The sequence below is a fragment of the Heterocephalus glaber genome, unplaced genomic scaffold (assembly GCF_053883595.1).
Source record: "Heterocephalus glaber isolate CG9 unplaced genomic scaffold, H.glaber_assembly_v1.0 deba00001429, whole genome shotgun sequence".
Lineage (NCBI taxonomy): Eukaryota > Metazoa > Chordata > Mammalia > Rodentia > Bathyergidae > Heterocephalus > Heterocephalus glaber.
In genome coordinates this window covers 3,815,051-3,842,690 of record NW_028258294.1, presented here as the reverse complement: position 1 = coordinate 3,842,690, position 27,640 = coordinate 3,815,051, and the positions used below count along the sequence as shown (strand labels likewise).

General features: G+C 42.2%; 1 protein-coding gene across 3 annotated transcripts in view; it reads left to right on the top strand.

Annotated features, from left to right (window-relative positions):
* Positions 1-27,640, top strand: part of Me3 (malic enzyme 3) — a 229,026-nt gene that overhangs the window by 199,427 nt on the left and 1,959 nt on the right. For all 3 annotated transcript variants that reach the window (XM_004868221.4, XM_087212253.1, XM_004868220.4), the window contains 6 exons: positions 2,902-3,011; positions 20,695-20,792; positions 21,052-21,165; positions 22,940-23,045; positions 23,626-23,768; positions 24,361-24,534. In XM_004868221.4, coding sequence (XP_004868278.1) covers positions 2,902-3,011; positions 20,695-20,792; positions 21,052-21,165; positions 22,940-23,045; positions 23,626-23,768; positions 24,361-24,534 — 745 coding nt within the window. The remainder of the gene's footprint in view (positions 1-2,901; positions 3,012-20,694; positions 20,793-21,051; positions 21,166-22,939; positions 23,046-23,625; positions 23,769-24,360; positions 24,535-27,640) is intronic.

Genomic DNA, 27,640 nt, shown 5'->3' with positions numbered 1-27,640 from the left:
TTGTTACCCTTCCTCTCTCAAAAACTCCTCTACAAGAAGAGAGCTGTTGGGAGCAATGCTACATAATTCTAGGGAAAAATCATTTGAGTAGGCCTAGTTCTCCTGCCTACAGGCCAGCTACGACATTCCAGACATAATTGCACCTTGGCCTCAGGTCACAACTGAGACCTCAGTGATCCCTGGATGCTATAATGCTCCAGGACAAGACCACACCTTCGGGAGATGCCAAGAAGGAACCAAATCTTCATCTGCGTAGTTCCTCATTGTTCTTAGATTTCCACTGCCCCCCTCACCTCCCCCACCCCCGTCTTTTTACACCTTGTTTATCCCAATGTAAAGTACTGAACTCTGCATTTTCACTTGTTACATCTGTTTCCCCATGTACTAAATAAAAAGTGCTGCAAGCTAGGGGGCTTTTGTCTTTGCTGCCCAGAGCATCACTGATCAGACCCAAAGCTCAACTTCTTCTCATTTGTCTACCTTTCCTGTAATTTGCCGTGTGCTGCCTTGGCTCACAGGAGACTAGGACTTACTGCAGAGGTTCTGGTAATGTCCCCTTCCCCTATTCCCTACAGAGAGCTACATGGTAGCCCTCTTGCTCTATGATTGTGAATAAGAGTTGTGGCCAGAATGATACTTTGTTTAACACTTTGCTGTACAAAATCATCTTCTATGACTAAAAGTATTACATATAAATGTATAAATGTATATAATATGTAATATATAATTATAATATATATAAATAATATATTGTATAATATATAAATAATAAATTATGTGTGTGTGTGTGTGTGTTTTGAGACAGAGTCTCACTATGTAACTCAGGCTGGCCTTGAACTCACTGTGTAGCCCAGGCAGGCCTTGGCGATTGTGTATGTGAAATTTGCTGAGTGTAGACTTTAAACTTTCTCATCACAAGAAAAGAACTTTATGAGGTCATGGATATATTAACTAGCTTTATTGAGATAATCATTTCACAGTGTATACATATATCAAATCATCCACATTGTGTACCTTAATATATCAAATTTTGTTTATAAATTGTACCTCAGTAATGTTAGGGTAAAATCACCTTAGCTTTTCATCTTCACAACATCCCACAGAAGGTGGCCAGGAGGATATCATCATGTCCATTGGCAAATGGAAAACTGAGAAAGAACAGAGGCTAGAGTGATATGAGCAAGGTCACTTGGTTGAATGTGGAAGGTCAGCTCATGCCCACAGCGTCCTGATCCAAGGCCAGCACTCTTTAGCAGTGAATGGTGGCAAGTCACCGCCTCTCCATTTCTGTCCTAATAGCAGGAACCTATCTCCAGCTGCACCACCAGAGACATAGAGCTCTAATCAACAAAGGCTCTGGAAAACCACAGCAAGAGCAAATGTTTACCCACTCACTGGCCTTTATGCTGGAAAGGATAAACCATGCACAAAATTATGAGGTTGGGAAAGATGTTCTTCTGGGTCAGTTAGTGCTGCTCACTGCTTTGTAGTCACTAGCCTCCTCAGAAAGATGGCCCTCAAGTACAGAAAGCCCAAGGAAGCACCTCACCCACCTTTCAGTAAAGTAATAAATCCCTTCACAGCAGGCTCCAAGCCTGTTGCTCACAGCAGGTTAGGAATGGCAGGCTGCTTCTCTCTGTCTCATCCCCTGACATTCCTGTATCTGATGGAGATCAGTCAGGACCTTTTCTCAGGGAACAACACCTCAGATACTATTATTCTATCACAAGTCGACCCATGACATGAAAAATTTTGTTTGCCTTGTGTTATAAAAGTTTTAATGATTCATACCATGCCTGTTTCCAGAAAGAAAGACCAACAAAATTATGAAATACTGGAATCAAAGAGCAAGAATGAACCAAAAGGAAATCTGTGTGCAGAAATCTTAGACTGAGGATGCCTACTGCAAATGAGCAGGAAACTTTTCTCTCAGCTTCCTGGCAGACAACAAATGTGAAAAGGAAAAATAGGTTACAAAATTTTAATGAATCCAATCTTTCTCCTCCCGCCTTCCTTCCTCCTCTTCCTTCCTCCTCCTCTTCTTCCTCTTCCACTTTTCCCTCTTCCTCTTCCTCCTTTCTTTGAAGGATATGAAATCTAGAAGGCAATACCGACAGATTTCCAATAAGTATATCAAGCAGATTGCAGGGCATTGTCTTCATTTACCAAGTCAGTGTTTTTCAAAGCTATCTAGACTGTCGGAACTATCTAAATGTTTGTTTAAAATGCAAACTCCTAGCCTCATCCTACACTCACTCAGTGAGGTTATGAGTTGGGCCTGGTAATCTGCATTTTGAACTGGCTCATTAACTGAATCATCAATTCCTGCAAGTTGGAGAACAACTTCTCCAAGATGTTAGTAGATGACAGTAGCTTCATGTGGTGGCCTTTCCAGCCTTCCTTACATCTTATCAAGGAATGACAGCTGAACTTAGAAAAGTCTACGGGGAGGGAATTCCAGGCCTTTGGGTCTGGCAAGGGAGAAACGTGGGTGCTATAGAAGCTCCCAGTTATCTGTGGTGGGTAAGCCTGGCTCTTTGAGCTTTCTGCTGTGATCTCCCATGGCTATAGGCTACAGAGAAGACAGGCCCTATCACAGGCCTTCTAGCACTCCCTGGGTCTGCCATGGCAGCCCAGGGAAACTACTACCTGACATTACATACAGTGATGCTGATTTGGCTGGCCAATGAACCCCAGTGGCTACACTTTCCCTTTCTCCTCCTCATGCATGATGGGGCAAGCAAGAATTACAAACCCAAGAGCTTTGAATCCAGCCAGATAGAAACCATACTGCCCCCTACCTGCTAGGCTGAGCCTCCCTACTCTTCCATGCAGCCCAAGATCTGCCAGGAGTATGCCCCAGGGTGACAACCACATGTTCCTTCCTCTTTCTCCTCACAGGTTTGGAATAAATTGCCTCATCCAGTTTGAAGACTTTGCTAATGCCAATGCCTTCCGCCTGCTCAACAAATACCGCAACAAGTACTGTATGTTCAATGATGACATCCAAGGTAAGTTTCCCCACACCTGACAAAGCCACTGCAGACTAGGGCCTTTTTACAAGGTTTGCCAGGATGCCAAAACAAGGGAGAGATGTCACATAATTTCTGGATTCCTGACAGCAGCTGTTGAAGAACACTAAACTTTAATTTAACTTCTACTTAACCAGTTCTTAGCTCTATGACCTTGAACAAGTCCCTTAACTTTACTAAGCCTCAGTTGCCTTAGCTACAAAACGGAGATCATTGCTATATCAGAGATGGGTAAGAACCATGTGATTTAATATGTTTGAGAAATTTTAAATAATGCTATTTGAACTTGAACAAATAACTTCTCTGACAACAGTTTCATCATATATTCTACGGAGATGACAAGAGGGAAGAGGTTTGTACAAATTTGGAGTACTCGCTCACACAGACCAAAATATCAATTGCCATAAAATGGCCTTCCACAGCCTTAATAACTTTCTCTTAAATTTTTAAACACAAGGTGTTTCCCCATCAAAGGGGACATTTCCTTCTCTGACCTTGACTGAAATGTGCACTGCTGAGAATGACAGGCCTGGAAGACATTGACACCAAGGACACAGAGTACTTCAAAAGCCAACATGAGCATCTTCTAGTGCAAGGTCCATTTGGTCACCCATTCTAGAGCCCAGAAATATCTTTTGCTTTTTGCTGTGGAGGTGCCAGTATCTGAAACTGGAGCAGGAAGGGTGGCCCTCTGAGAGATTATCTGACCTGATCCAGGAGTTCTCAGTATGGAGCATTGGGCATTATTCCTAACATTTTGTAAGAGCCAAGAAAAACCTTGATGGGTCGCAGAGGTTATTATTTAATAAATGAAATTTGGCTAACAAGATCTGTTAAAACAAAAGATCCATGTCAGATAAAAAGAATGAGTTTGTGGGGACAGGAGAGTAAAAGATCGACCAATATCTCAGTCAACAGATGATCCTTCTAGAGGCCCGACAAAGTCTCAACTTTTCAAGTGAGTTTTCATCAAGTGAGAGAACTCAAACCCAGGGAAGACTAGCTAAGTCTTCTAACTGAATACTTACGATACCTCAGGCACTCTTCTAGGCACTTTACACCCTTAATCCTATGAGATATTAGCAGCTATATGTTATGAATGAAGAAACCAAGGTACAGAGAGAATAAGCAACTTATATGGCCAGTAACTATGCAGTTTAAATTTGAATCCAGGCATTTGGATTCTAAATTCCAAGTTCACAACCACTCACCATACTGTTCCAGGTCTTACACTCCCTATAACAAAACCACATGCCTCTTTCTTTCCTTATGGTGTACATTATGCTGTATAAGAAGTATGATGGATTTTTTTTTGTATTTGTTATGAATTTGCAAGGAGTGAAATAGCAGAGCTATAAAGCCCTATTAGATAATTAAGTTCAAATGTATGATTCCAGTGCCTGAAGACTGGGTCCCTAGAGAATAGGAGATACAAAAAAGAAAAGCTGAGCCATAGTTACACACTCCTAACTTCTCAGCTTCCCCATTCTGTCTCACCGTGGCCCTAAGCCTGGGCTTGGGACAGGCATTGGCCAGGCAAGCCCAGCTTTACCCAGACAAGCTGGGCACTCTGCACAGACATGGCATTGTGGTCCAGAAGGACTGGTGGGTGGCACAAGAAGCATTCTGTCATTACTTGCTAGCTCCTTCACTCTCAGTCTGGTGGGCAGGCGAGATACTGTGGCCTTGGAAGAAGCACCTGGTGGCTAGCACCTGGCCAGCTCCCCTTTCATGGCAGTGACCCATGAGTGAGCAGCAGGACAGCCATCCCCAAGAACAGCTGTGCTGCCAAGGCCAGAGGGTGGAAGTGGAAAACAAGCCCAGCCAGTGCATAGATTCTGTCTTTACAGACACAAAGACAGCTCCATGTGTACACATCCTCATAAACACAGGAACCCAACTGGGCCCTGCAATCCATCATCCACCACCCCCTGCACTGCTACCAGAATATGACTCTAAAATGGAAATATGGCTAGCAATGCTGCCCTTTCTTCATGAGAAAGTTAACATTTCTTCAGTGAAATATATGGCTTCGGGAGTCTTTCCTCTGACCTCTGACCCTCTCTTCACTCTGACTCCTGTGACCTTTTTTCCAGTCATTTCTGTGTGTGAAAGTCCTACTCACACTTTCCCATCATCTTTGCCTAAGTAACTCCTTTATCCATCAAGACTCAGTTTGAAGGCCTCCTGCCCAAGCAGTACCTGTGTCAGCCCCTGCTGCCCCTGTCTGATATGGGTACCCTCCAAGATGTTCCCCTCTGACTGTTCTCTTCCCTCACTATAACCCAGATTTTTGTATTGAATTGTATCCTTCCCCTTGAGATGTTAAGCTTCCAGTGGAAGGAACATCTTGGCTATTCTTCCCTAGCTTTCAGCACAGTGCCTTTTACATTACTAGATGTTACAAGAGTGAATGAATGATTGATACACACACAAATGGACATCCTCATAGTCACACTTAGCCATTAATGTGGGGTTTTCTACACTGAACACCTGTAACTACAGCCTCTCTCTTGTCCCAGCATCATACATATGCTCACCCATAAATACACCCCCACATATACTTATACTCACACGCATATATACACGTGTATATTTTAAATTAAATCATTTAAAATTAAATCAATCTGTTTGTTTAAATTCATTGATTTTATGTTCTACTTACAGACTTCCAGATACCGCCAAATGGAACAGTTGTCTGAGTATCACAGCAAAAGAAAGAGGAATTTCTCATTCTTTTCTCAGAAATTAGAACTGAAATCATTACTCTAGAGTGCTAGCAAATAGTACTGGGATGGTGGGGACTAATGTTACTCCAGTCTGTGATGAGCACAACTTGATATTTAGGTGCAACCATATAATTAACAACATTAAAGAGGGGGACATGGACATGTACCACCCAGACCTTCCTTCTCAGAAAAACTTGTGCCCCAGCTGATGGCAGTGCCTAACTCATGGGAATGAAAAGGCCCAACCATTTCAGCCCATTGCAGGACAGAGCTCCCAGTGGGTTTAGCTGAGGCTTGGGGCCTACCTCACATCTCATCTTCCCTCTCTGCCCCATCCCGCTTCCTTCCTCTGCTTTCCACAAGAGCACTTCTTCAAAACATCCTGAACACTCCATTATGTGCTATTTCCCAGGGGACACAAACTGTGCCAAAGAGCAACATTTTGCATCCACACGGAACTTTAGGTTTGAACAGTGAGTCCCATGCCCATTATATCACAAGTTCCTGGCAACAATTCCCTCTTCCTGTGGGAGGGACAGATGTTGCTGTCCCATGTCACTGATGAGGAAACTAGAATATAAGAGGTTAAAGCTTGCTCGAGGTCACATAGCAAGAAAGGTACAAAAGCTGGATTAGAACCCAATTATTTCTGACTTAGAATTCTCTGCTCTCTTTAGGAGATTAGGCTTCTGATTGCCTGCTCCCATAGGCAAGGTGGTAGAGCAGATACTCTTGCTAAGGGTTAAAGTCTAAACCCCAAGTGGGTGTGATCATACCCCTCCCCAGCATCCTGTTGCAGTGATCTTCCCGTCCTCCTCTTTCCATTCTCTCTTCTAACTCCTGCAGTTTAAAGAGGAGGCCCAGTGAGGGGGGAAGGGACTTATTCATAAGCTGCCTAATGATGGGACCAGGACCAGAACCCTGTGATGTGTACTCCCACTACTTGGGAGATGAGGGTGCTGGTGAGGAATTTCAGTACTAGAAGGTCAACATGGAAGATGCAACCCATGCTGGATTTATTCTCCTTTGCTTCCAAATACAAAGTAAGAAAAAATAAAGCATTAAGCCACATAGTGGTGCTCAAAAAAGTGCATGATTGGAGTGGGCTTGGAGTGAGGGGGAGAGGAAGAGAGGGTTAAGCAATGACAAATCAAGATAGTAAACAGAAATGAAAAACCACACTGAATGAGTCCCAGTCCATCCCAACAGGAGGTGGGACAGATTTCCAGAATGTGCTTGGAACCCACACAGTACAAAAAGTGAGACTGGAGCTGTGCTGCCCACTCTGTACATCATTCTAGCCTCACATCCTCAGGAACATGGAAAGATAGAAAACTAAAGTTCACAGGAGCCCCCAACACTGAGCTCCATGGGGCAGGGCATGGCCTGTATGGTGCAGGCACTGGAGCACATTGTTTGAACTGTCTCCTAGTCAGCCCACAGACCCTCACACCTGAGAATCACTTTCACCCATGCAGCCAATCACAAGACTGGGCTTCTGAAGCCACAGCACTTGAGAAACGAGGTCCCTAGGGTCCCTGACTGTCTGCTTTGTCCCAGCCCAGCTCAGACTCAAAGGAAGTCCCAGGCCAGGCCAGCCCAGGCTAGTCCTTGGCGAGCAGGGCTGCCAAGGAACTGAGTTATCACTGGCAGCCTCTTCAGGAATTTTGGAATAGGCAGAGGCTCAGGTGATTTCTGTTGTTTTAGCTGCAATCAGAGAAGCATCTCTGCTCTTAAGGGAAGAAAAAGAGGCCTAGCTGGGAAAAGACAGTGGGAATCATTATACTAGGGGAAAGAGCAGTTTCAACCTTGGGAAGAATTGCATGCAAGGTGCCAGGTCCAAAATGCTGCTGGCCTAGTAACCTTGGGCTGCCAGCCTCTGTGTGCAAGCTGACCACAGAGTGTGACTGGGGACAGCAAAGCCCAATTGGCTCATCAACTACAGAGAACCTCCACCCCTCTGGCCTTCCCTGGACCTGCACTTCTCTCAGTCCTTCCACATCCCTGGGAAATCAGGGTGCTTGTGTGCGGTGTCAGGCCAGCATCACCTCCTCACACTTTAAAACTTTAATTTGTGAACCAGGGTGCTTAACACAGACATTAGATTGGAAAAAGGCTACACGTGAATCCTAACTTTTCTGCTTAGTGGTTCTGGCCAAGTGGCTTCAATTTTCAGATTATTCTTTTCCTTATCTGTAAAAATGGACATAACCGTGTAAATATCCATGTATAATAAGCAAGACAATACCACTGGAATGGCCTGGATGCTTTTCCAAGGCCATCATCTATTCTGGTTGGTTGGCATATACAAAAATTCCTTTTTAAGTATTTACAACAGCATCCTGTTTATGGCACTCATTGTGGTAAGGATTGTAGGGATGTGTAAGCAGGAACAGGTAAACATCAGTGTTCACTTTACAATATCTGTTACTATGCCTCTGGAACATAGTAGGCTCTTGACAGCAGGTATGGAGGAAAGGAGGGAGGATGGATGGAGACCCAAGGCAGAGAGGGTCTGATGGAGGGGAGGAGAGGACCAGTGTGAGCACAAGGGGAGCTGCAGAAAGGGGAGGCAGAACCCACCACACTCTTCTCCACTTTCCCACGTATGCCCAAGCCTTCTGGCCCACTGAAGTTTTTTCCGACAACTTTGTTATTCTCAAGGTGATTTTGAAGAGTTTTCTGCCTAGAACTCTCTTCCCTCTCTTGGCTAATTTTGAATTTTTCTTAAAGGGTCAAGTGTTACCCCCTTCAAGATACGGCATCCAGAGCCAATGCAGGGGTGTCTAGATGACCCCACCCTTCCCCATGGATCAGAAATGGCAGCCCATTTCGCAGAATCCCCCAAAGTTCCCCAGGGCTACAGAAGGGTCTCTCAACCAAGAGATGTAAAGCACACTGCTGAACAATGATAACCTCTGAGATGGCGAGAGGGTTCTCATTGTTACTGTTGTGGGCAGACGTGCATGGACGGTCCATCTCTGAAAACTAGTTGGTTTGCTCTATTTACAAGACACCAGAGGTTGTTCTGGCTGTCAGGGGTCTACAGACCCCACCTCACCACCACATACACTAGGTAGCAGTTCCGAGCTTTCCCTTGATCTCCCCAATGGTAAAACTTCCCGGTTCCTCCAATCTCACCTCTCTCCAGTCCCCAAAGGCTTCCTGTTCGCTAAGCTCGGTATTCTGAGGCTGTTCTCTACCTACAAGGCCATCCCAGCCCTGAGGTTCACATGAGTCTCATGTGTCTGTTCCTAGCTCCTCTGAGACCTTCCCTTTCAGCCTATTGAGCAGCTAAAACCCTCAGCTTTCAGAGACCTGAGAAGACCATAATTATTCCCTCGGAATCCTTCCAAAATAATCCTAACCCCAGCTTCTCTGTGGGCCAAGAACTGTCATTTAGAGAATCCAGGGGCTCCAGAAAACTCCCCTATGACACAGAAATAGCGTTGAAGTAGTCTAGAAGTCCCCTTGGTGACCAAGAAGGGAAATATGACTTTTCTGAACACTTACGCAATGCCAACTCCTTGAGAATAAGACTGTTTTATTCTTCTGTATATATTCAAGGACCAGTGAAGACAGACAGGCACTCGGTATGCACTAATGAATAAATGATGGCGGTAGCTGGCTGCTGTGGGAAGTAATTCTTGTGGCTCATAGATGCAGTTCTGGTTTTACAGCAGAAGCTGTTCAGTCCTACAGGAGCCCAGGCCTCCATGGCCACTTTGGCTGGACCCTGACCAACCTTACCTCTCCCTGACTTTCCCGCAGCATGAGGTCAACAGTGTTGCCACTGCCTGATGAAGGAGTAAACTCTTCCTCTTTCCTCCAATAACCAGTTGTTCGGCATGGAAACTCCTAGCCTGAACTACATAGCAAGACCCTACTCAAAAAACAAAAAAAAGGAAACTCCTTTGACTTCATCATATGCAACTATTAAAAGTAGAGACTACACTTTTAGCTTGTCCTTTTGTGCTATTTCCTGAATCTACAACCTCAAGTATTCAGTTTGCAGGAAATGTAATTATGGAAATCTCCCTCTGAAGAAGAAAAGTTGTTTTTCTTTCATAACAAATGGGAACAACTAGTCACGCCTTCAGCTGCCCATGGCACTTATGAGTATAAGCCATGTTTCTGTCCATTCCCAGACCCTCAGGCTTCTCAGACTGGTTACTTCCAAAAAGCTAAGTAGTTTCTTTCTCCTACATTTTTAAATTGCTGGCATAAATTCCAGAAGACTCCCAAAATGAAAGGAGGTGATAACTCCTTATGATGGGTAATGATGGTATGGTAACTTTAGTGACCAACTTTCATAAGAGCTGTTGTTTTCTCTGTTGAATTCTGGGTTGTAATCAGGATAGCTTTCTAACTGAGAGGATCACATGAAAAGAGGATCCCAGAAAAGAGACCACAAAGAAGTACCCAGCAATGTTGCCAGTGAGTGTGGGGTTCCAGAAGCCAAGTCCAGAAAGAGTTCCCCAAAGGAAAGGATGAGCAGCAGTAGTATCAAATGCTGCTGAGAGGGCCAAGAAAAAGCCTGAATTTGCCCAGATGAAGGTGCTTGGTGACAATAACCAAAAGTGGATCAGTATCTTCATTAGATTGAGTTTCATAGCGACCAGGTTGGGGCAGAAGGTGGGGGCGGGTAGGTGGAGGCAGTAAGAACTGTATATTCAGCTCTTTAGAAGAGTTTGACTATGAAAGGGGTAGGAAATAGGGTAGGATCTACACAACATTAAGGGAGGGCTTTTTAAAGATGGAAGTTTAACAACATATTCATGCTGATGGAAATGATCCAGTAGAGAGGGATAAATTGAAGATCCAGGAAACAAGGGAAAGAATTACAGCACAAATTCCTCAAAGAGGCAAGAAGGACAAGATCCATTACACAAAAAGAAGTGGCTTTAGCGAGGAGCAGAGACAGTATCTCGATGTTTACAGCAGGAATGGCAAAATACATGGATATGAAGTAGAGGACTTATAGACTTGGCAGTGAAATAATTCACAAGTTCTCTCCTGATTGCTTCTATTTCCTTTGAGCTTCACTTACCTCTCTGAAAAAGAAAGAGGGGAAAAGTACAGCTGTGGTAAGGTAACATAATGATGCCTACTTTGTAGAGTTTTTGTGAAGATTAAAAGAACAAAAGCAGGTAAATACACAGAACAGAGCCAAGGTCAGAGTAAGAATGATCAATAAATGGTAGCTACACTTTTATTGAAATGTGCAATTCTTTCTTATCAGAGTTCCCATTCCTGTGTGCCCCCACCCCTTCCAGAGTCACAGCTGTGCAATGACATATCCTATATTCTTTCCTCAGCCTGCACTTTGCCATCCGCTCCACAGATCTTCCCACAGAAACCATATTGCCATTCAATTTGCTCCAACTCCAATCAGAAAATGTTGGCCGGGCTGCAGACCCTAAATGGTCAGAACAAACACACTCAGCTTCTGGGCTTTGCTTCTCACTGGGTGACTAACCAGACCAAGGGCCGCTCCCTCTCCCCCTCCCCTGCCCCTCCCCCTTCCTCTCTTCCTCCCCCTTCCTCCTCCCCTCCCCCTCTCCCTCCGTCTCTCCCCGTCTCTCCCTCTGTCTCTCCCTCTGTCTCTTACTCTTTCTCTTCTCATCTTCTTATCTACACCATTATGGGATACCACAATCTCCAAAACCCATTCAGTACTGAGTTTCTGAAAGTAAGTCCAGGTATTCAATCCTCAAGTGCTAATCCTAAAAGATATTTAATACTCAAAAAAGAAAAGGCTCACGAAAAATGTGGAGTCGGTGGGAATGACTCTGGCCGAACATCTTTGGCGCCATCTGGTGGCAAATACTTTGATCAGGGGAGGCGGAACCCTGTCCTGAAATAGAATCAGATAAGCAAAAAACTCTCTCCAAAGATAGGAAACTAGTATTCCACTAAAGACTCCATTCGGTTCAACGCCTCTCAGACTTGAATAGGTATACAAATCTTTCAGAGAACTTTTGAAATATATATTCTGACTCAGCAGACCTAAAATGAAAGAGGTTTTGAGGGGCAGAGAATGTAAGTGGGATAGAGTTGTTTGCAGGAAGTCAGAGAAATGGAGACAGCCACTACGGTTAAGTAGATTTATTGTAGACTAACAAGTTAAGAAAATGATGGACAAGGGGAATTTGGAGATTTGGAGAGAGGGTCATGCAATGCCATTCTCCTCACTATCTCTTTAAGTGATTTAAATAATTATTTATATTTGCTTTCTTGGATGGTAGTTTGGAGTTTTGGGGGGTTTTTTTAGTGCAATGCAGTGCTGATTCTGGCCATGTTATAACCTGGCTTTATTTAGGTTAGATTTTAAATATAGGCATAGGAAAAGAAGAGGTGGTTAATGATGCCTGGGGGAAGCACAGGATATCATTTGGACAGAGTCTTAAAGAATAATGAACTGCAAAAAGCCCTTTAGAGTGGGAAACGCATGGGGTAAGACCACACAAGTATAAAAGCAAGTGCCATCTTTAAGGAACTACAAATAATGCTACTGGTATAAGAAGGTATGAAGCTGCAAAGGTAAGTTGATAATGATCAATACTTTTCTATACAAAAATTAACAAAACGTATGTCATAATTTCTTTTCAATACTCATCACACCTGTAATCATTTAATGACTTCTTTCTTTCCATGCAGGAATGAGCTTCATCTATTTGATTACCTGTGGTGCCCTCAGTACTCAGAATCTGGGTCATAATTGATGTTCAATAAGTAAATGAATGCAACAATTGCCAAAGATCTCTGGCTACTGGTGGTTATAGTTATTTTCCCAAGCCTTCATAAACTGGGTGCTCCCTGGTGGCAGGGACCATGTTGGATCCATCTCTGTCTCGTTCAGTACCTGTAATGGCCTGTCACCTGGTAGGTCTTCAGTAAATGTACACTGAACACCCTGGGGACCTGCAGAGAATGTCCCAGTGACTCTCAGCCCTACCTCTGGGCCACTGCAGCATTGTCTCCAGGCCACAATTGGGTGAAAACAGAACAGCCTGTACCCCATCTTCTAAGGAGTATGTTCTGCTTAGAGTCCTGCCATCTAATGTACACAGTGATGAGCAGGCATTTGTTAGGCTCCAAATGATTGCTGAGCTCCTTACCTCCATCCAACACAAAGCCTCTAAGCCAGGCATAAATCCAACTCATGTTCTTGAAGAAGGCCCCACTCTTGAGCCAGCAAAACACAAACCACACAAAAAACTACAAATAACACAGAAAATCCACCCATAACTCCACCCTGTTGCCGTTAGTACTTTGTAGTTCCTTCTGGATTCTGGGTGTGTTTCATTATAATTAGAATTCTGGTATATATACCCTTCTGTTTAAGATTCTCTTCTTCCCAACAAACTCAAGGACGCAAAGGTTAATGGTTAAGAGCACAGGTCTTGGAGCCTGACTTCCTAGGTTCAAATCTTGTTTGTGTTATATGATCTTGGACAACTAAGAAACTGCTCTGTATCTCATTTTCCTACTCTATAAAATTTGGGATGATAATAGTGAGAATTAAATAAACATATTTACATTAAGACATATAAGGCACTTTTAAAACTATCTGATGCTAGTTACTAGTATCATTTTCCCTGTTGCTACATAATCTTCATAAAGATCATTTTAATGGCTGCAAAATATAGTCCAGACTGGGTAATTTAGGAAGAACCTGTCCTAAAATAACAAAGGGCTGGGGATGTAGCTCACTGAAAAGGCCTTGGGTTCAATCCTGAGTTGAAAAAAAGAAAGAAAATTTTACCGAATATTTACACTTATTCTTCTATTAGATGTTTAGGTTATTTCCAGTCATTCCACACTATAAATAACACCATCATAAATGTTCTACTATATATATTTCTGGGGTTTCCATAAATAGATTTACAGAAGTAGAACTACGAGGTCAAAGGGCAGAAACATTTTATGCCCTTGGTCTGTATTGGAAAATAGTTAAAAAGAAAAAAAGGATTATGGGCCTTTAAAATGCAAAATATGCTGGAAGTTTTTATTTTCACTGCTCCCTCACCAACTTCAATAACATCAGTGTAACTCATGCAAATTGAACAATCCATAAACAGTCTCACTTTAATTTCCTCTTCTTTGACCATCCTAGAGTCTTAACATTGCCATTAGTAATTATGTTTTTATTAGGGATGCTCTGGGTCTATATCAATTGCTTGGACAGAGAAAATATTAATAATTTTACATATGTACTAAATAATTGAAAATAAGGAAAAAACACTAAGGATCTGTTATATCCCTGAGGCCAGGGGAACAAAGGAAAGGGAAGGCAGCAGCTAGAGGGTGCTGCTGTCTCTGGAGTGCATGCTGGGAGGCTAGGCCTCCAAGTAACAGGAAAACTGTACACTAGATGCAACTGCTGCTACAGTGAGAACCAGGCCTGGGGGGGTTGCCCTATTTATTCATTTATTTATTGCTTAAATTCTTTTATTGGTACATTTTAGGTATACAATACATTTACATTTATCATTGGGTGCTTGTACCTGTACATGATGCATCTTGGTTCTTATTTTTTCCTATTCCTTGTGCGCCCTTCACCCCCTCCACCCTTCCCTATTTACAAAGACTTTGTTTCCATTTTTTTCTTTTCTCATGATTTTTCCTTTCCCCTTCCCCTCTCACTTCCCCTATCCCTTTGGACCTTTATTCCTATTTTAAATTATCAATTATTCATTTTAATCATTTTAATCCTTATTTACACTTTCAGTTTCTCACACCAGAGAAACTGTTCCATATTTACTCACGTGTGTCCTATTTATTTCACTTAAGAGTATGGCCTGAGAAAAAGCATTTGACAAAATCCAACATGCATTTATGATAAAAACCCTACAAAAATTGGAATAGATGGTCTCTACCTCAAACTGATAGAAGCCATCTATGAAAAACCAACAGCCAATATCATACTAAGTGGTCAAAAACTGAAATCCTTCACACTAAAATCAGGAACAAGACAAGGATGTCCACTATCACCACTCTCTTCTTCAATATAGTTCTGGAAACATTAGCCATGGCAATTAGACAAGAGAAAGAAATAAAAGGAATAAAGATAGGAAATGAAGAAGTCAAATTGTCATTCTTTGCGGATGACATGATACTCTATATAGAAGACCTCAAGAACTCCACCAAAAGTCTTCTAGACTTAATAACCAAATTCAGTCAAGTAGCTGGTTACAAGGTCAACACACAAAAATCAATAGCTTTCCTCTACATAAATGACAGACTCACTGAGAAAGAAATAGGGCAAATAATTCCTTTCACAATAGCATCCAAAAAACTGAAATACCTCGGAATCATCCTAATGAAAGAAATCAAAGACCTCTTCTCTGAAAACTAGGGCACTCTGAAAAGAGAGATTGAAGATGATATCAGAAAATGGACAGACATCCCCTGCTCCTGGGTAGGAAGGATTAATAGAGTGAAAATGGCCATACTTCCAAAACTGCTATATAGATTTAATGCAATTCCAACTGAGATCCCAGCAGCATACTTCATGGACCTTGAGAAAACAATCCAAAAACTCATTTGGAACAAGAAGAGACCCAGAATAGCAAAAGCAATTCTAGGTAACAGAGACATGGCAGGGGGTATCACAATCCCCAACCTGCAACTCTACTACAAAGCTACTGTGATAAAAACAGCATGGCACTGGCAAAGAAACAGACTTGAGGACCAGTGGAATAGATTAGAAGATGCAGAAGCAACGCCAGACACACTCAGCCATCTCATCTTTGATAAAGGAGCCAAACACCCTCACTGGAGGAAAGATAGCCTCTTTAATAAATGGTGCTGGAAAAATTGCCAAAGATTAAAACTAGACCTGTATCTCTCACCATGGACTAAGCTAAAATCAAAATGGATTAAAGATCTAAATATTAAAATAGAAACTCTGAACCAGTTGGAAGAGAGGTTAGGTAGAACTCTTGAAGACATCGGTGTAGGAAAAGACTTTATGAACAAAACCTCAGTTGCCCGTGAACTAGCACAAACAATCAACAAGTGGGATCTCTTCTTATTAAAAGGCTTCTGCACAGCAAGAGAAACCACCAGCAGTGTGAAGAGACAACCCACAATGTGGGAAAAAATCTTCACCTGCTCTTCCTCACACAAAGGTCTACTATCTCCAGTCTATAAAGAACTTAAAAAGATCAGACCTCCCAAATTTAAAGACCCAATCCAAAAATGGGCATCTGAAATGAACAGACATTTCTCAGACAAAGAAGTAGAAATAGCAAATAAATACATGAAAAAATGTTCAACATCACTGGTCATTCGAGAGATGCAAATGAAAACAATGCTGAGATTCCACTTCACTCCAGAAAGAATGGCTGCTATCATGAAATCAACCAATAACAAATGCTGGCGGGGCTATGGGGAAAGAGGAACCCTGCTCCACTGCTGGTGGGAGTGTAGACTGGTGCAACCACTGTGGAAATCAGTATGGAGATACCTCAAAGAACTAGGACTGGAAGTCCCATTTGACCCCGCTATTCCACTGCTGGGGATCTTCCCCAAAGAATTAAAAGAATCATACCACAGTGTTATATGTGTGCCCATGTTCATAGCAGCACAGTTTGTAATAGCTAAAACTTGGAAACAGCCCAAATGCCCATCAACTGGAGACTGGATCAAGAAAATGTGTTTTTTTCATAAAATGGAGTACTACTCAGCCATAAAAATGAGAAATTAGAGACATTTATAGCTAAGTGGATGCACATTGAGGTGATACTCTTAAGTGAAATAAATAGGACACACATGAATAAATACTGAATAGTTTCTCTGGTGTGAGAAACTGAAAGTGTAAATAAGGACTAAATGTATAATAGGTAGTGTGAAATAGGAAGTAAAGGGGCAAAGGAGAAGGAAGTGGGAGGGCTAAGGGAAAGGATAGACGGGAATGGGATTAATATGAGAAAATGGAAAAATAGGAACAAAATCTTTGTAAATAGGGAGGACTGGAGGGGTTGAAGGGAGGGCTGGGCAAGGGTGAAAAATAAAAACCAAGAGAGACTATGTAAAGGTGCAAATTTCCAATGATGAATGTCATTATACTGTATACCTAAAATGTACCAGTGATTAGAATGAATAATCAATAATGCAAAATAGGAAGAAAAGGTCCAAAGTGGTAGGGGTAGTGGGAGAGGCAGGGGAAAGGAAAGAAGGGAAAGGAAAAATGACGAGAAATGGAAAAAATGGAAATAAAGTCTTTGTAAATAGGTAAGGGTGGAGGGAGTGAAGGGAGGGCTAGGAATGGGAAAAAAATAAGAACCAAAATGCATTATGTAAAGGTACAATTCCCAATGAGAAATGTAATTGTGTTGTATACCTACAATGTACCAATAAAAGAATTAAAAAAAAAAGAGTATGGCCTCAACATGCATCCATTTAGTTATAAATGTCTCTAGTTTATCATTCTTTATGGCTGAGTAATACTCCATTTTATTAAAAAACCACATCTTCTTTGTCCAGTTTCCAGTTGATGGGCACTTGGGCTGTTTCCAAGCTTTTACTATTACAAACTGTGCCACTATAAACATGAGTGCACATATATCACTGTGGTATGATTCTTTTAATCCTTCTGGGAAGATTCCCAGCAGGGGAATAGCTGAGTCAAATGGGACCTCTAGCCCTAGTTCTTTGAGGTATCTCCATACTGATTTCCACAGTGGTTGCACCAGTCTGCACTCCCACAAACAATGGAGAAGGGTTCCTTTCTCCCCACACCCCAGCCAGCATTCATTATTGGTTGATTTCTTGACAGTAGCCATTCTTTCTGGGGTGAGGTGGAATCTCAGTGGGGGTTTCCCAATTTAACAAAAACAAAATTCGGTACACTCAGTTAAATTTCAATATTAAATGAATAACAACTATTTTTAGAATATTCATACTAATATTGGATACCTATTCTTTAAAAAATTACTTATTTATCTAAAAATAAGATTTTACTAAATTTCCTACATTTTACTTGGCAATCCTACAACACTAAGGTGATTTGGACAACTGGTTTTTTTGGGGGGGGAGGGTGGTACTGGGGATTGAACTCAGGACCTTGTGCTTGCCAGGTAAGCAGCAGAACCACTGAGCTAAATCCCCAGCAAGACTAAGGTGATTTGGAAAAAGATGTTTCTTCCCCCTTCATGTAGACTTTTGGGTTCCATCGAGTGCCCCCAATTGGTAGAGTCCAGTATAGAGCTGGTTGGCAAAGTCAAGCCAAGTAAAGTGTGGATTTGCTGCTGAGAAACCATCAGCCAGTTGGAATTGGGTAATTATACACACCCACGCTTTTAACCATTTAGTATCCATGCACTTTATGTTATACATTTGTACTTCCAGACCAAAAAAATAACTCTGACAAAATGCAACTTTTCCAACAAATGAAAACGTTCTCATCTTCTCCCTAAAATGGGAAGAGGCAAAGACTCAGCAGTCGTTTTGTTCATCTCTGGAAGATAATCACACTATTCATCTCTGGGCAGGATTAAGTGCTCTTAAAATTCAGTTACAGCAGCACTTGAAAATTCTGTTACTCAAAGACTAAAGGGTAGAATTAACCGCCAACAAACATATAAAATAATAATGAGAAGGAAAGAGGAGAAAAAATTAACTAATATATACCATTATATATGACCACATAATGATCAAGGAAGAAATATGTATGACTACTACATTCCTTGCTTTTTTAGCCAGCCATAAGATCATAGCTGATATTTATAAATTTCTTCTTTGATATCCCATTCCATGTCTTCTTGTCCTCAGACAGGACCTCAACTGGCCAGTGTTCTTTACACACTGTAGTGACCCAAACCTTCATTTCTGAAGGTTCTGAATTTTCAGTATTTCTGCTCCTTTGTAGTTGCAATAATATTCACTAATATTTACTATTGAGAATGAAAGTACTAAGACACACCCCAGAGGATCTGCTTAGCTTCAAATACACTCCTTCCTGCTCCCAGTTTCCTTTTGGTTATCAGGATCACTCACTATGGCCATAATAGGAATCTCTTCTTTGCCTAGTGGTTTAATGGCATAAACAGTCTCAGATGGCCAAGTGGCAGTCTCAGCTACCAATTCATGACAATCAATTATGAATCTTAACGGAAGGATTTCTCTCTTGGGAGCTAAAACTTCTAATACAGTAGGGCACAAAATTGAAGATTCATGAAGCAAAAATTCTTCAAGTGGATTATTAGGTAAAATGATGAGAAAAGTCACTGTCACTTCCAGACCCATGTGTTCTGGCTATGGGAGAAAGAATATAATGTATTGTTTGCTAAATCCCATCACGTTACATCTTGTAAGAATCATCGATATGTGGCATTACCTTAACTCAAGTCTTTTTTTCTCCTCTTTCATTCTCCTGATCTATTAGGCCAGCTGCTCCTAAGTGGTTGAGTACACATTAAAACCAGCAAATTTTGTGAGCATGAGCCTTTTGTTGTACTTTTACTGTGAAATAAATTCCTTGAACAGAAGCCTTGTTGTCTGGAATATAGCAAATTGTGAGTCAGCACTCCAAATAACCACAGATGATGATGCTGGCAGAAGCATTATAAACAAGGAGAGAACTCCATATCCAAAATATCTATTCAAGTGAGGACAGTTCTCTTTCTTGTCTATGATAGAAGGAGTTCAAAGTATTCATCTTGCCACAACATGGACGAGCCTTCCAGAAAATGGACCCTCCAGACAGTGTTGCCATATCAGATCAACACTGGTCTCTGGCTTTGACAGGCTAGTTATTCAGCATTATCAGTAGTAGATCATCACTGGTGAGAGGAAATCATGTATAGCCTCCATCCTTGCCATCCTGGCTACTTTGTATGTAAGCCCATCAAGCAAACCCTAAGTGGCTGGGCAAATATGCTGGCTGTCTGACATAACATAACATAACAGGACAGGACAGGACAGGACATAACATTTTATCCACCTTGTTGAGATACTGTTTTCATTATATCCTCTGGTGAGCTTTCACGCAGAGCACAAACATCTTCATACTCTGCATTGATTCCAAGAGGTTCATCCACACATCCTTCCCCTAGACCTCCTCATCACTATTCTTACAAATTTGTTCTTTCCAAGTCCCTGACCAGCCAGCTAAACTATTGATATGAATCAGTGTAGATCTAGCCTTGGACCAAGTAAACAACAAAATCTCCAAATGAAGCCATGTCCACTGGCCTTCATCATTATCTTTTAGAGCTACCTTTTTGTGGGGCTAAGTTGCAACATTATACTTTTAGCTGGTGTGAACATATCATTTAAAACATTCTATAAACTAAGCCTGAGGTTTTTTCTCCTTGTTCAGCTTGTCTAAAATGTTCCCAGTGAGCCTTAGATGTTGATTGAGGGGGGAGAAATCATATAGTGGGGCTCACACAAGTTTAAACCACCTAGTAATGCAACTTTCATGTCTCTTCTGGACATATTCAAGCCATTTGATGACGGCATTTGCTATCAAATACACCTAACCTTATGACATGAACAGCTCAGGACATATGAGACACTTAATGTTTCATAGTAAGGTTGTGTACTTGTTCTTAAATATATCTTTATCCATTTATCTCTTAAATAAATCATTTTATAGGCCTCACACTTCTTTCTAGAGCCTATTAAATTATATTTATTTCATCATTTTATTTATGAATGATGGTGGTAGCAGCATATGGATGTCTGGTTCTCTCTCCCAAGAATAAGAACAATCTGTGATCTGTTCCTCAAAAGTAGAATAATTACCTATGAAAGAGGGCATGAATTTGTTCTAAGCTGTATGCCTACAGGCTGAACTTTTACAATGGCTAAGGAAATTTGCTTCTTCCTTCACAGGTCCTAAGTATTGGGAACTCTTCCAAAGGTCTTCTCAGGTGTTTGGGCCAATGGCCAGATGTTGATCATAGTCCACTCTGTTGCAGGCACAGCCTCTGTTGCTGTGGCAGGGATCCTGGCTGCTCTTCGGATCACCAAGAATAAGCTTTCCAATCATGTGTTTGTTTTCCAAGGTGCAGGTGAGGTAAGCGCCATCAGGGGTCTCTGCTGTTGCACAGAGGAGTATCAGAAAAGGAGATGCTTTGGGGTTCTGAGAAGAGAAAGCACCATATGTGTTTTCTGATCAGTGCAGCTTCCTGGACCTCAACATTTGATTCTCTTAAGACAAGGATTTAACTGAGCCTCCTGAGAATTGTGAGACTGGGGGAAAGAAAAGGGCCTCATTTTGGTGAGACATCTAATACATGCCCTGTGTCTAAAATTCTCTTTATGATACCCCTCAGGCAGCCATGGGCATTGCCCATCTCCTTGTCATGGCCCTAGAAAAAGAAGGTGTACCCAAGGCACAGGCTACAAAGAAGATATGGATGGTGGATTCCAAGGGGCTAATTGTCAAGGTACTGTCATTCTGAAGACATGGAGCTTTCGTGACAGCTACAGTTCCCAGGAACTAGACTGGAAGGGTTTTCTAAGAGGCAAACTGCTCAGATAAAATAGAGATCAGTAGCAATAGCCTAAGGTTGAAAGCAAAAGATTCAACCTGAATTATCTTTAATTGCTCTTATCCAAAAGTTATGTGTGTGTATGCCCCTGCCAGCCTTATTTCCTATCACTTCCCATGCTGACTAACCTCCAGCCATATTGAATCATAATTCTCCAAAAGTCACATGTTCTCTTTCTTGTAAACCATTGCACATTTTGTTCTTCTGCCTGAAATACTCTTCTCTTTTTTCCACATACTCACTCTCAATCTTCAACCCTTTCCCAGTTTCTTCCTTATGTTCCAATGGAGCTCAAATAGTACTTCCTCCAAGAAGTTTTCTCAGAGCACCTAGGTGTCAATTTTCTACATCTATACTCATATGGGCCTCACCTCTCCATATAGTGCATCTACAACTTTGTGAAACAGTTGCTTTCACTTGTCTGTCTCCTTGCTAGACTATATAGTCTTGATGCCTGGCATGTGGGGAATACATAATTAATATATGACGTATGAGTGAAAGAATGAATGAGAGAAACAATTCGACTTCTGACTAGAATATGATAGGGGACACAATGCATGACCCCTTCCCTCTCTTAGAGCTTCATTCAGAGATTCATGCTTTAATTTCCAGAATTCGATGAACATGGAATGTCAGAGAGAAATGGAAAATAATTAGAGATGGGAATAGGGAAGTACACAGGGTCACTGGTCAAGAATAGCACATACCCGGGCCGGGGATCTAGCTCAGTGGTTTCGCCGCCTGCCTCGCAAGTGGAAGGACCCGAGTTCGATCCCTGGTACCAAAAAAAAAAAAAAAGAATAGCACATACCCTCAGCAGAAACTGGCCTTCCTATTGCTCCATATAAATTCAGATCACTGTGATAGGAATTTAGCCCTAGCAATTCCTCTTCCTCACCCTCATGTCATTTCAGAGCATAATTCCGCCATAAATACAAGCTCCCAAAGCTTGCCATTCTTCCTTCCTGCCCATTTTTCATTGTCTTTTTGCTCACCCCATCAAACTCACCTCTGCCCAAGGAGCTGACAAAGCTGACATCCTTACTCTGATTCTCATGAGGCCAGCTGGCCCAAAGGAATCATCAGAAATGTTTGTACTCATTTACTGTCACTCATTCCAGCCTATCACCCACAGAGTTCTATTTGAAGAAATGGAGGGAATCTGGAGCTGATCTGGCATATCATGTTCTTCAAAGCCTATCTTGGAGCTCTGTTCAGTATTATTCACAGGAAGCTTAATGGTCCTGATAAAATACATTCACATTCTCTCCCTGCCCCTAGATGACTTGAGCCCCCGTCCCTCAACTGGACCTGGGTGCTGGATGTCTTGGGGGCAGAGGCTTTAGTCAGACTCAGGTATTTCCTGAGAGCATTTCTGTCCTGGCCAGTAAGCCATGCCCAAGAAGCTCAAAGAAATGCTTTATTAATTCTCCCTGTGTGGTTTGGGTTAAAAAGAAAACACACACACACACACAAGCACACACACTGAGGTTTCACCTTAGGCTCTACTAGAAAACCTGCTCAAGAATATAGGCCCCAAAGATTCTCAAAGCTCAGACCAAAATAGGAGGCTTAGCAGGGAATGCTCTCAGAGGTTTCAAATACATCCATGCCCCTGTCCAACAGCAGTCAGCACCACAATTGTTTGATGAGCTTTCTTTTCTTACAGGGAAGGAGCCACCTGAACCAAGAAAAGGAGATGTTTGCCCAAGACCACCCTGAAGTGCACTCCCTGGAGGAGGTGGTGAGGCTGGTGAAGCCCTCAGCCATCATAGGTAAGAGGACGAAGATCAGCCACTGCCCAGTTCAGCTAACTCTCTTGATTTGCAGATGGAGTGACTGAGGCTCAACTGGGAGATAAAAGTACCTTATGGAAACACAGTTCTTTCCTCTATCCCATATCTAATTTAATGTTACTTTTACTAAGTAGTTACTGTATTAAAAAACATAAGAGTAAATAAGGCACTAGAGTTGGAACTAAGAATGCAGTGGAAAAGCATAGGACTAGTCTCTCTAACCAAGATGAGATGAGATGAGCACTTCCCCCTCCAAGGCAGGAACTGATTTTTCCCCATACTAGAGGAGAAGCCCATTGTCACTGACAGTGCCCAGTAATGTCTTCAAGGTGTATCTAACTGGCAGAGATATGTAGACTAGTGATCCTTTAGGGATGAACAGGAGGTCTCAGGCAGCTCAAGCAGGAAGACCCTCTTCCCTTCTGCTCCCTCCATCCCTATGGCTCACACCATCCCCCAGACTCCCAAGTCTTTTGTGGAGCACTTATTTTTCCCAGAAGAAGAATGAGTTGTTTATAAAGAGTAGGTATCCCCACTATCCCCCACCTTTTCCCTGTAGGTGTTGCCGCCATCGCAGGAGCCTTCACGGAGCAGATTCTGAGGGACATGGCCTCCTTCCACGAGCGCCCTATCATCTTTGCCCTGAGCAACCCCACCAGCAAGGCCGAGTGCACAGCTGAGAAGTGCTACCAGGTCACAGAGGTCAGCGAGGAGTCCTTCCTTCCCCCAGCTGAGCGGACATAGTAACAATAACTATGAGTAACCTAGAAGGTGAAAAAAATTACCATCATCATGAACAAACTGAGTTCAGAGAGATGAAATAACTTACCCAAGGTCACAGAGCTAATAAGGAGGAGAACTGGCCTTCAAACCCAGGTCTTACTCCAGAGCACAAGCTCTTACCATTATGCTGTACTGCTCAAGGTTCCCCCTAAATAACATAAAGGTTTGGCCAGAACTCAAGGCTCTTAAAGACCCCAGGCCTCTTCCACATGTGTTGTGTCCTGGAATGGGCTTCTAGGTGACAGGTCTAAAAAGGTACTGTGAACTCCATCACCCTTCAGTGGTTTCTTGGCTATCAGATAATTTAATGTGTGGGGAAGGAGCCTTCATGGAGAAGGGGCTGATGCTGAGTTTTCTGGCAAAATGAACAAATATGCTTCAGTACTTGTCATGTTCTCAGCACAATGCTGGGCATTTGGGAGAGGTTAAAGAAGGATCCAACGTTTGGAAGAAAACGTCACCATTATTGCCCCAAACCAATCTCCATCCCTGGTTTTCTTCCTGCCTCCAGGGTCGAGGGATCTTTGCCAGTGGAAGTCCTTTCAAGAGTGTGACCCTGGAAGATGGAAAGACATTTATTCCTGGGCAGGGAAACAATGCCTATGTGTTCCCTGGGGTGGCACTGGGTGTCATCGCCGGAGGAATCCGGCATATCCCAGATGAGATCTTCCTCCTGACAGCAGAGGTATCATTGTCATTGCTTCCTTGAATCTTTCTAGCAGGGGCTCTGGGTCAACATCAAGTCCTACTCTTGGCCCGAAATATTCCTTCTGTCTTATCTCTTCTATTTACCTGCTCCTAGACTTAGCAGTGGATCCCCAAAGAGCTTGAACCTCAAGCATCTTTCAACATCACCTTGAGGCTTGCCTTGCTCTCCAATCACACAGAGAGTTTTGGGGGTGGGGGAGTGAGAAGTAGTTAGTGGGAGGCAGTGTTGGCAGAGGGCACTGGCAGTGAAGGAAATGCCTAAAACTGTTCCCTACCTCCTAGCAGTGCCACCTACAGACCTAGACAGAGATGCTATCAAAGCCACCTTTGGGGGCTTGCAGACCATGCCTTGGTCACATCAATGGAAAAAGTGGCAGCAAAGACACTTTCCATAAAGGAGCAAGTAGGGTGAATGCCTGGCTTTGCCTACTCTAAGCACCATTATGGGGGGTGGGGGGTGGAGATATACTGGTTCCAGGTATCATATTAGAAAAGCTCCTGGAAGTATTCTTTACTGGAAAAAAGGTTTCTTTACATAAAAAAATTCATTAAGACTCACATTCATAATTATAGTTATTAATTACATTAAAACAATGACAGTGCTGACATTATTGAGTGTTTACTAAGTGCCAGGCACTTGACGTTTATTCTCACTTTGAAGAGACCAAGGCATAAAAATGTGTCTCTTCAGAGATTAAACTTATCAAAGCTATATACAAATATAAAAAATACTTATACCTAACAAGTTCCAAAGGCTGCCCTGTGACTTCTAAACTCTTCTTAGATTTCCTCCTCACCATGGCTCTGGTGCGTAGCCAAAACAACAAGACATGGGAAGAGCTTCCACACAGCCCTGTCCCAATCTGCTGTAGATTAGGCATTGTTTTATGCCCTATTGGCTTCTTATTATTTCTGATCTTTGAGAATTGGCTCTACAAGGCCATGAAAATAATGTCTCCTAAAGGTTTTCAAGTCACCCCTGTCCCTGTGTATTCCAGTTCTGGCTTTGTGTCATAGCCCTCTGTCCCTTTTATCTGAACATTCTGTATTTGTATTTTTCCCATTGTTATGATGGGTGTTCATGTCCTGTGCCTTTGGGTAGAGTTGTTTGAAACTTCCATTGGGTGGAAAGAGTCAGTTCTTGCTTTGAGTCCACCTAGAAACAAATTCTCCTGTTGTACAAAAACAGAGATGGTGAAGCCCTTCCTATGTGACCCCATGAGACTTAATCTGACTGCTGTGGGATACTTTGGCTGCATCATTTCATGAACAGTGCCCATCAATTATACAGGAACCTCTTCTCAATCTATTTATTAAGTATCTGCTATAAGCATGATAAGGTCCTTCCCTTTTAGAAGCTGAAAGTCTGGTCTTCAAAGATCAGACAACTTTTATTTCTCAAAAAAAGTGCTTTTAGTTAAGACAATTTAAGTTGAATTTGATTGCTATTGAAAATTAATGCAAGTTTTATGCAATTTACATGCACTACCTCATTCTACCATAATAATCATGTAATATAGATATAGTGTTTATGTCTATAACATTATAGACCAGAAAAGTGAGACATAGTTTAAAGAACTTGCCCAAGATCTCTGGGCTTTTAAGCCACAGCACCAGCATGGCCCCAGGCAACCTGACTCCAATGGTTCCCATTGTCTCAAAGTGGCAGCCCATACCATAATTTACCTCTTCACAGAATAACTTTTCTAGAAGCAGATCTAGCCTTGGAAATCCTGCTTCTCCCTAATCAATCTATCTTCTATTCCTCCACAAAAAGAATCCTTCAAAATACAGATCAGGCCAAGTCTCTCTTAATCTCAGACATTTTCATGGGTCCTGGAGTTTATAATATCCAAACTTCTTTCCAAAGTTTCAGTGCAAGGTAACTTATCACCAGGCCCTTCTTCTCTCCCCAGTCTCACTTTTAGCCTCTCCCTACCATCAATACACCCAACATACTGTTTTCAACCTGACATCTGTGCTTTTTTCACTCTAACCATTTGCATGTAATTCATAATTTTATGGATCTCACCTTTTTAAGTAATTCATACTTTAATGGATGTTGGAAAATGGGAAGAAAGTGTTCAAATGGGAAGGGGAAAAAGGGAGGAGAGAGGGAGAAAGGAAGGAAAAGACAAAAAAGTGAAAATAGAAGGAAAAAATGGAAACAAAGCTTTTGTACATAAGGAGGGGTAGGGGAATGGGATGAAATAAAATTTATTAATAAAAATTTTTAAAGTAATTCATACTTTGTCCATTGGCTGTTAGCCTATGATATCTTCTGCTTAAAGCCTTTCCTATACTTGGCAAATGAGGCCCCACCTTCCTCTATCCCCTAGCCCAGTGGTGGCAAACCTATGGTACACATACTGCAGTGGGCTGTTTCTATCACTGAAAGCTCTTCGCCCTCACTGCCCTAGCCCCTTCTCACTGCATTCACCCACTGTTAACTGTTATAATTGTTAATTGTGCACTGACAGCCTCTATGAGAGGAATAACTATGACTTTTCAATATGGATCCTCAGTATTATGTATAGCACAAAACCCGGCATACTGTACACCTCAGTGAATGTCTGGCTGAATAAAGACAGGGATGGGACTGTGAAGAGGCAAAGGAGGGAGAGACCCACTTTCCTAATGTCTGTGAACTCAGAGTAGAGACCAATTCCATTGCCCTGTCTCTTCTGGAACACAGAGTTCTCAGAGAGCACCAGTGGCTTCTCTCAAATTTAAATTTGACACTAGAAGATCAGATAGGGACAAATTCGGACCTATCATATTTAAGAGGATGATCTGCAAGACTGTCTGAGCACCAGCACTGAGACAGAATATTAGTGTGTCATTTGCTTGCTGGAGGAAAGGCCTTTCTCGGAATGGGACCATGGCAAGAAGGAAGATCCCATGGAGCCCTGAACAAAGAAATAATGTTGCTTGGATGAGCACCCAGGATAGTACCAAGCATGTGGAGGAGACTGGGACCCAGGAAGTAAGGAACCCTGGATCCTTGTGAAGTAGGCTGTACCACTCAAGAGGATATCCCATATGCTGTTTTGCAAGCAGAAGTTTATTCATCTTAGTCCTAG